The 10,000-nt window shown below is 49.4% G+C and overlaps 2 protein-coding genes across 2 annotated transcripts in view; both read left to right on the forward strand.

Moving 5' to 3' along the window:
• lcp1 (lymphocyte cytosolic protein 1 (L-plastin)) overlaps window positions 1-436 on the forward strand; it is an 18,134-nt gene extending 17,698 nt beyond the window's left edge. The window contains exon 16 of the mRNA XM_061235875.1: window positions 242-436. Within this exon, the coding sequence (XP_061091859.1) occupies window positions 242-374 (133 nt within the window). The 3' untranslated portion in view covers window positions 375-436. The remainder of the gene's footprint in view (window positions 1-241) is intronic.
• A 1,099-nt stretch (window positions 437-1,535) lies between these two features.
• Window positions 1,536-10,000, forward strand: part of cpb2 (carboxypeptidase B2 (plasma)) — an 18,132-nt gene continuing 9,667 nt past the window's right edge. The window contains exons 1-9 of the mRNA XM_061235438.1: window positions 1,536-1,686; window positions 2,657-2,732; window positions 4,766-4,890; window positions 5,238-5,346; window positions 6,770-6,871; window positions 7,122-7,229; window positions 8,309-8,419; window positions 8,569-8,659; window positions 8,876-9,078. Of these exons, the coding sequence (XP_061091422.1) occupies window positions 1,616-1,686; window positions 2,657-2,732; window positions 4,766-4,890; window positions 5,238-5,346; window positions 6,770-6,871; window positions 7,122-7,229; window positions 8,309-8,419; window positions 8,569-8,659; window positions 8,876-9,078 (996 nt within the window). The 5' untranslated portion in view covers window positions 1,536-1,615. The remainder of the gene's footprint in view (window positions 1,687-2,656; window positions 2,733-4,765; window positions 4,891-5,237; window positions 5,347-6,769; window positions 6,872-7,121; window positions 7,230-8,308; window positions 8,420-8,568; window positions 8,660-8,875; window positions 9,079-10,000) is intronic.

Raw genomic sequence — 10,000 nt, forward strand, 5'->3', positions numbered from 1 at the left:
TGGTCATAAGAACACACAGTAGGTTGCAGATGCTAAAGTCAAAACACATATATGAGACCATATTTTTCAGAAAAGTCAATATAAATTTTTTTTATTCGTATAAAAAAATTTAATTGTAAAGTGTAGTTTTTAAATAGCAGTCTGCAGCTTAGGACAGGGCAGCCTGGCTGAGGCTGTGTTTAAAGGGAAATAGCAGTGTCACATGTCCGAGCGCGTTGTCATGGCGCCCCTGTCCCCACAGGTACGCCATCTCCATGGCGAGGAAGATCGGTGCTCGTGTGTACGCCCTGCCGGAGGACCTGGTGGAGGTCAAGCCCAAGATGGTGATGACCGTGTTCGCCTGCCTCATGGCCCGCGGCCTGAAGAGAGCGTGAGCTCACCCAGCCCCCCCCAGGCCCCCCCAGCCCCCTCTCTACACTCCCAGCCCCACCCAGCCCCCCCCAGGCCCCCCCAGCCCCCCCCAGCCCCCTCTCTACACTCCCAGCCCCACCCAGCCCCCCCCAGCCCCCTCTCTACACACCCAGCCCCCCCCAGGCCCCCCCAGCCCCTCCCAGCCCCCCCCCCCCAGCCCCCTCTCTACACACCCAGCCCCCCCCAGCCCCCCCCCCCAGCCCCCCCCAGCCCCCTCTCTACAACTCGCTGCAGCAGCTCATTTCAAATCAGATTTTATTTTTTTATTTTTTTTTAAAGACAAATTTTATCATCTCTTTTGTTCAAATGAAATGAAAATAGAATTTTGTTTCCTGTGCTTTGGATCTATTAAAACTCAGTATAACTTGAATTATGATACTTCTTTTCTCCATGTATTTTGTACTGGCATTGCTCGTTAGTGCTTTATTGTTACACATTGGTACATGTAACTCCATCATATGAAGCCACTCTTTTGTCATTGACAAATAAATTTTTTCCAGGTAGTATGATTTTTACTTTTTTATCTTTTCTGTCTGTGTGTTTTCTATTAGTCATTCATCTACACAGTTACACACAAGCACACACATATACAGTCCACACATGCACATATACCATACATAAATGTGCACACACACATATTGTATGTGTAATGGGTGAGAAATTGCCTGACTCCGAGGTGGGATTTGAACCCTGGCCGCTCACTCGTCCAAATATTTGTTGAACAAACGCGTTACCAGTCAGCTAAAGATGAAGTCACCCCTAGCCAAGGGCAAGAACGTTCTTTTGATTTTGAGGGTTACGTCATCAGGGAGCATTGTCGGGGTGACCTGCTAAAGCCTTCACTTTCACTGCACTTCACCATGCTTACTAGCTGAGCTAACGAGCTAAGCCTGCTACACATGCGCCCATACTCATGCATCGCTGAAATGAGTATAATTACTTGTCTGACTGGTTGAGTATCACTCCAGGATCAGAGTTGGGGAGGAGATCTTGTTCTATATAAGGTTTATAAGGTTCCATTTGACAGTCATACACATTAAAGTCATAGCACAGCACACAGAGGGCTTTTCTTCTGGTCATTTGTGTAAAATTTTAACCACAAGACAAACAGCTCTGACCAAAATCAATACAGCCCACTCTTCTGCGCAACGCTTCACACAAGCAGCTTATTACACAAGTCTGTTATTGGAGACAAACTGGGAACATGAGGCTTCTCCTGATAATGTATTTTTGGATCTGTTTTATGATTGAAAATCACAACTGCACACCTAAACAGTAAGTCTTCATTTCACCTTTTTCAACCAAATTATTTTCTGTTCTTCAGACAGTTTTGCATAGTAGCCTCTGTCTGTATTTTTATACATTCTGAAGAGGGATGCACTTTGACGGTCATGAAAGATTTTTAAACGAGATGACAAAGGGACATTACAGTGCACATTACTTGTTTCACAGTTAATGATAATAAACACTATTAATGCTCAAAATGACTGTGTCCAAAATCATACAAGTTTATTTATTTAGTACTGGGAATAGTGATATGAAATCATTGTAAAATCACTGAGATTTTGGGGATTAACTGGAGACTGGAAAGTACTGTGCGGACCAAACAGAATCAGGCATGACTAATAATAATGAAAGAAATTAGGAAGTATTTCTGCACTGGGATGTCACCAGGGGAAGGAGGCACATTTGAAGTGTTTTGTTCTTCCCACTGATTGGGACATTTCGATACAATCCCCATTATTGTTAAACTATGGATAAGCTGTTGGTAAAATCACTCTTGTTTGTGTTTAAGCGGTAGCCCATTGGTAACAGAGCTTGGTGCAGCCAGAATGACCTTTGACCCCGATGACTGAGAACCCAACCCCCTCCCATTCAATACTGTTGGCACTATATGCATTTACTCACATGTGAACCTAAACGGCATATCTATTACATGCTACGTATGAAAGCTACGCTAACTGTGGCTTCCAAACCATCTCCCAGGTCAAGAGAAGTGGAGAGATGGAGGGATAGAGGAGAAAGGAAAGGGGTAGAATAGAGAGGGAGGGATAGAGAAGAGAGGGAAGGATAGAGGAGAGAGGAAAGGGGGTAGAGGAAAGAGGGAGGGATAGAGGAGAGAAGGAGGGGTAGAGGAGAGAGGGAGGGATAGAGGAGAGAGGGATAGATAGAGGAGAGAGGGTTAGATGGATGGATAGCCTGGGACTCGCTGGCTGTTGAAAAGCTGTTTTCCTGTTCATTGCAGTGATCAGGTTTTCTCCATCACCCCAAAGACAGAGGAGGAAGTGAACATCGTCAGAAATGTGTCCAGCGATTATGAGGTAACACACATGATTGTGAGGTAATGCACGTAATTGTGAGGTAACACAAACAGTGATTGTGATGTAAAGCACGCAATAATGAGGCAGCACATGCACACGTAGCGTGTTTCTGTGGTTTGTAAGGTTGCAGGCTGAAGTCAAAGCCAACATGCTGTCCAGCAGCACTGAGATGAGAGACAGCTAGCCACTCAGGGTCCTGACAGCACATCAACCTGCGGAAACTGTTATGCATTTTATATTTAATTATCAGTATAAAAGATCAAATATGGGGCTGCCGGTAGCCTAGTGGCTAATGTACATGACTGCAGACGGTATGTGAAAGTGTGCTGTTACAGACGGTATGTGAAAGTGTGCTGTTACAGACGGTGTGTGAGAGTGTGCTGTTACAGACGGTGTGTGAGCGTGTGCTGTAACAGACGGTGTGTGAGAGTGTGCTGTTACAGACGGTATGTGAGAGTGTGCTGTAACAGACGGTGTGTGAGAGTGTGCTGTTACAGACGGTGTGTGAGCGTGTGCTGTAACAGACGGTGTGTGAGAGTGTGCTGTTACAGACGGTATGTGAGAGTGTGCTGTTACAGATGGTATGTGAGAGTGTGCTGTTACAGACGGTGTGTGAGAGTGTGCTGTTACAGACGGTGTGTGAGAGTGTGCTGTTACAGACGGTGTGTGAGAGTGTGCTGTTACAGACGGTGTGTGAGAGTGTGCTGTTACAGACGGTGTGTGAGAGTGTGCTGTTACAGACGGTGTGTGAGAGTGTGCTGTTACAGATGGTGTGTGAGAGTGTGCTGTTACAGACGGTGTGTGAGAGTGTGCTGTTACAGACGGTGTGTGAGAGTGTGCTGTTACAGACGGTGTGTGAGAGTGTGCTGTTACAGACGGTGTGTGAGAGTGTGCTGTTACAGACGGTGTGTGAGAGTGTGCTGTTACAGATGGTGTGTGAGAGTGTGCTGTTACAGACGGTGTGTGAGAGTGTGCTGTTACAGACGGTATGTGAGCGTGTGCTGTTACAGACGGTGTGTGAGCGTGTGCTGTTACAGACGGTGTGTGAGAGTGTGCTGTTACAGACGGTGTGTGAGAGTGTGCTGTTACAGACGGTGTGTGAGAGTGTGCTGTTACAGACGGTGTGTGAGCGTGTGCTGTTACAGACGGTGTGTGAGAGTGTGCTGTTACAGACGGTATGTGAGAGTGTGCTGTTGCAGACGGTGTGTGAGAGTGTGCTGTTACAGATGGTGTGTGAGAGTGTGCTGTTACAGACGGTGTGTGAGAGTGTGCTGTTACAGACGGTGTGTGAGAGTGTGCTGTTACAGACGGTGTGTGAGAGTGTGCTGTTACAGACGGTGTGTGAGAGTGTGCTGTTACAGACGGTGTGTGAGAGTGTGCTGTTACAGACGGTGTGTGAAAGTGTGCTGTTACAGATGGTGTGTGAGAGTGTGCTGTTACAGACGGTGTGTGAGAGTGTGCTGTTACAGACGGTGTGTGAGAGTGTGCTGTTACAGAGTGAGAGTGTGCTGTTACAGACGGTGTGTGAAAGTGTGCTGTTACAGACGGTGTGTGAGTGTGTGCTGTTACAGATGGTGTGTGAGAGTGTGCTGTTGCAGACGGTGTGTGAGCGTGTGCTGTTACAGACGGTGTGTGAGCGTGTGCTGTTACAGATGGTGTGTGATAGTGTGCTGTTACAGACGGTGTGTGAGCGTGTGCTGTTACAGACGGTGTGTGAGAGTGTGCTGTTACAGACGGTGTGTGAGAGTGTGCTGTTACAGACGGTGTGTGAGAGTGTGCTGTTACAGACGGTGTGTGAGAGTGTGCTGTTACAGACGGTGTGTGAGCGTGTGCTGTTACAGAAGGTGTGTGAGAGTGTGCTGTTACAGACGGTGTGTGATAGTGTGCTGTTACAGACGGTGTGTGAGCGTGTGCTGTTACAGACGGTGTGTGAGAGTGTGCTGTTACAGACGGTGTGTGAGAGTGTGCTGTTACAGACGGTGTGTGAGAGTGTGCTGTTACAGACGGTGTGTGAAAGTGTGTTGCTGTTGTAGACGGTGTTGTGGCAGCCTGCTGCTCCTGGGTACATAAAGCTCAACATGGAGGTGCACCTGTTCATCCCTGCATCCAGGCTGGATAGTGTGCAGGATCTGCTGAGCAAAAACCACATCACACACCAGTGCGTAAGCTCCAGCAGTAAAATCCAAGCAATTATGGTATTGTTTATTTGAAATGTGTTAATGGAAATGAACTAGAAAATAGGTTATTACCAACTGAATATTAGTTAAATCTGCATTTTCATAAAAACAAAAAAGTACAATGCTTCCCTGCTGAAAAAAAAACAGCTCAAGCTAGGTTTTGAAACAGCTGGTAGCTGGTAACAGCTGAATTCCACCCCAGGGAGCATTATCATCAGGGTTCACAGACGAGCTAACCGTGCGAGTGTCTGTACTCCACGTGTCTGATGTGGATGTCTGTACTCCACGTGTCTGATGTGGATGTCTGTATTCGATGCACTGTCTGCAGAGTTCTGCTGCGGAACACCCAGGAGCTGATCGAGAAGCAGACCCAAAACATCTCCTCAGACCCACGAAGCAGTCTGTCCTACTACGAGAGATACCACCACCTGGAGGACGTAAGAGCCCCGCACTTCCTGTAGAGATCTGCCCCCCACTTCCTGTAGAGATCTGCCCCCCACTTCCTGTAGAGATCTGCCCCGCACTTCCTGTAGAGATCGGCCCCCACTTCCTGTAGAGATCTGCCCCCCACTTCCTGTAGAGATCTGCCCCCCACTTCCTGTAGAGATCTGCCCCGCACTTCCTGTAGAGATCTGCCCCCCACTTCCTGTAGAGATCTGCCCCCCACTTCCTGTAGAGATCTGCCCTGCACTTCCTGTAGAGATCTGCCCCCCACTTCCTGTAGAGATCTGCCCCGCACTTCCTGTAGAGATCTGCCCCGCACTTCCTGTAGAGATCTGCCCCCCACTTCCTGTAGAGATCTGACCCCCACTTCCTGTAGAGGTCTGCCCCTGTGCTGTAGATCTATCATTGCGCATGTGTTTCTCTCCCTGTAGATCTATCATTGCGCATGTGTTTCTCTCCCTGTAGATCTATCATTGCGCATGTGTTTCTCTCCCTGTAGATCTATCATTGGATCAATAAAACTGCACATGATCACCCTCAGATAGTGGAGGTCATTCTGATTGGATCGTCGTATGAGAAGAGGCCACTTTATGTTCTGAAAGATCTGCCCCCACTTCCTGTAGAGATCTGCCCCGCACTTCCTGTAGAGATCGGCCCCCACTTCCTGTAGAGATCTGCCCCCCACTTCCTGTAGAGATCTGCCCCCCACTTCCTGTAGAGATCTGCCCCGCACTTCCTGTAGAGATCTGCCCCCCACTTCCTGTAGAGATCTGCCCCCCACTTCCTGTAGAGATCTGCCCCCCACTTCCTGTAGAGATCTGCCCCCCACTTCCTGTAGAGATCTGCCCCCCACTTCCTGTAGAGATCTGCCCCCCACTTCCTGTAGAGATCTGCCCCCCACTTCCTGTAGAGATCTGCCCCGCACTTCCTGTAGAGATCTGCCCCCACTTCCTGTAGAGATCTGCCCCCCACTTCCTGTAGAGATCTGCCCCCCACTTCCTGTAGAGATCTGCCCCCCACTTCCTGTAGAGATCTGCCCCCCACTTCCTGTAGAGATTTGCCCCCCACTTCCTGTAGAGATCTGCCCCGCACTTCCTGTAGAGATCTGCCCCCCACTTCCTGTAGAGATCTGCCCCCCACTTCCTGTAGAGGTCTGCCCTGCACTTCCTGTAGAGATCTGCCCCCCACTTCCTGTAGAGATCTGCCCCGCACTTCCTGTAGAGATCTGCCCCGCACTTCCTGTAGAGATCTGCCCCCCACTTCCTGTAGAGATCTGACCCCCACTTCCTGTAGAGATCTGCCCCTGTGCTGTAGATCTATCATTGCGCATGTGTTTCTCTCCCTGTAGATCTATCATTGCGCATGTGTTTCTCTCCCTGTAGATCTATCATTGCGCATGTGTTTCTCTCCCTGTAGATCTATCATTGGATCAATAAAACTGCACATGATCACCCTCAGATAGTGGAGGTCATTCTGATTGGATCGTCGTATGAGAAGAGGCCACTTTATGTTCTGAAGGTACAAAAGCACACACGTAAAAAAATGGTAATCTCCGAAACACCAGAGTTTTACCGTTGACTATGATTTGATTATTAATCTGTGAATCAGAAATGTTTTAAATGTGAAACAGATGTCACCCATGTTTTATAAGGATTATCATGGTGAGGAACAGATTTGTTTGTTGCTGTTTGTTGTTGCTGTTGTTGTTGTTGTTGTTTGTTGTTGCTGTTTTTGCTGTTGTATTTTCTGTTGTATTTTCGATGTGCAGCTGACGGGCAGGGGAGGGGCCCAGCCAAAGAGAGCGATGTGGATGGACTGTGGAATTCATGCCAGAGAGTGGATCTCCCCGGCGTTCTGCCTTTGGTTCGTCCACTACGTCAGTACCACCCCCTCCACACACACACACCCCACCCTCAACCTTCCCTCTACCTGTACACACCTGTACACTCCCCCCACACACACACCTGTACACTCCCCCCACACACACACACCTGTACACTCCCCCCACACACACACCTGTACACTCCCCCAACACACACCTGTACACTCCCCCCACACACACCTCTACACTCCCCCACACACACACCTGTACACTCCCCCCACACACACACCTGTACACTCCCCCCACACACACACCTGTACACTCCCCCCCCACACAAACACCTGTACACTCCCCCCACACACACACCTGTACACTCCCCCAACACACACCTGTACACTCCCCCCACACACACCTCTACACTCCCCCACACACACACACCTGTACACTCCCCCACACACACACCTGTACACTCCCCCCACACACACACCTCTACACTGCCCCCACACACACCTCTACACTCCCCCCACACACACCTGTACACTCCCCCCACACAAACACCTGTACACTCCCCCCACACACACACCTGTACACTCCCCCAACACACACCTGTACACTCCCCCCACACACACACCTGTACACTGCCCCCACACACACACCTGTACACTGCCCCCACACACACCTGTACACTCCCCCCCCACACACACCTGTACACTCCCCCAACACACACCTGTACACTCCCCCCACACACACACCTGTACACTCCCCCCACACACACACACCTGTACACTCCCCCCACACACACACCTGTACACTGCCCCCACACACACCTGTACACTCCCCCCACACACACACCTGTACACCCTCCACTACCTCTGCACTGCCCCACTCAGAGGGTGCTCTTGCACTTTAAACACCCGTTCACACAAAAAACAATAACTATAAATACACTGCCCCCCCCCCCCCCTTAAAAAAGACACAAATCACAATCCACTATATGACCATGCCCCCAAATAACCTGGATACACATTTACCAATCAACCATGCCCCACACTCATCCTTTATGAGTTGTATTGACAGATAGTTTTAAAAGTTTTTAAATAGACGAAGCCAGTGACAGAAGTTCCATGTTTCAGGCAATTGATTATTACGGTCTAGTTCCTGACATCACTGAGATCCTGGACAGCATGGATGTCTACGTGCTTCCTGTCATGAACCCTGACGGATACGAATACACATGGACCACAGTAAGGCCAAAATACTGACATATCCTCCACTGCACACAATATTTCTTTAAAACCCCAGAAAGTAAACTGTAGTTATGGGATTGATGAGGTTTTCTCCTCAGATCAGAACTGTAATTGTAGGGTTGATGAGGTTTCTCTCCTCGGATCAGAACCGCATGTGGAGAAAGAACCGGTCCCGCCACGCAGGAAACTACTGCCTCGGAACCGACCTCAACAGGAACTTTGACGCAAACTGGTGCAGTGAGTTTCCCAGTATTTCCTGAATAACATGTAGCTCGCTAGCTCAGTAACTAACTAGCCTGGCTATTCAACATTATTTAACGTTGACTTATAAATGTAATGAGTGTTATTTTCTTCCTTCATCAACAGTTTAGCTCACAGGTGTATAAACTAACAATGGCCAACGAGCCAGGTCAGCTCTGCTATCGCTGACCCCTGACCTCTGACCCCCTGCAGCAGAGGGGTCCTCCCAGCGGGCCTGTGATGAGACGTACTGCGGCCTGTTCCCGGAGTCGGAGCCTGAGGCTGCGGCCGTGGCCAGGTTCCTGCGCCGGCAGAAGCAGACGGTGAAGCTGTACCTGTCCATCCACTCCTACTCACAGATGCTGCTGTTCCCCTACTCCTGCTCCTACCAGCAGGCCAGCAACCACCACGACCTGGTGAGCAGCTCTCAAACCAACACTACCCCAACCCCTAACCAACAAACCAACACTACCCCTACCCCTAACCAACGCTAACCCAACCCCTAACCAACAAACCAACACTACCCCTACCCCTAACCAACACTACCCCAACCCCTAACCAACAAACCAACACTACCCCAACCCCTAACCAACAAACCAACACTACCCCTACCCCTAACCAACAAACCAACACTACCCCTACCCCTAACCAACACTACCCCAACCCCTAACCAACAAACCAACACTACCCCAACCCCTAACCAACAAACCAACACTACCCCAACCCCTAACCAACAAACCAACACTACCCCAACCCCTAACCAACGCTAACCCAACCCCTAACCAACAAACCAACACTACCCCTACCCTTAACCAACAAACCAACACTACCCCTACCCCTAACCAACAAACCAACACTACCCCTACCCCTAACCAACAAACCAACACTACCCCTACCCCTAACCAACAAACCAACACTACCCCAACCCCTAACCAATGCTAACCCAACCCCTAACCAACAAACCAACACTACCCCTACCCCAAACCAACACTACCCCAACCCCTAACCAACAAACCAACACTACCCCTACCCCTAACCAACAAACCAACACTACCCCTACCCCTAACCAATGCTAACCCAACCCCTAACCAGCAAACCAACACTACCCCAACCCCTAACCAACGCTAACCCAACCCCTAACCAACAAACCAACACTACCCCTACCCCTAACCAACAAACCAACACTACCCCTACCCCTAACCAACAAACCAACACTACCCCAACCCCTAACCAACAAACCAACACTACCCCTACCCCTAACCAACAAACCAACACTACCCCTACCCCTAACCAACAAACCAACACTACCCCAACCCCTAACCAACAAACCAACACTAC

This window comes from Conger conger, chromosome 3 (assembly GCF_963514075.1).
Source record: "Conger conger chromosome 3, fConCon1.1, whole genome shotgun sequence".
Taxonomy (NCBI): Eukaryota; Metazoa; Chordata; class Actinopteri; order Anguilliformes; family Congridae; genus Conger; species Conger conger.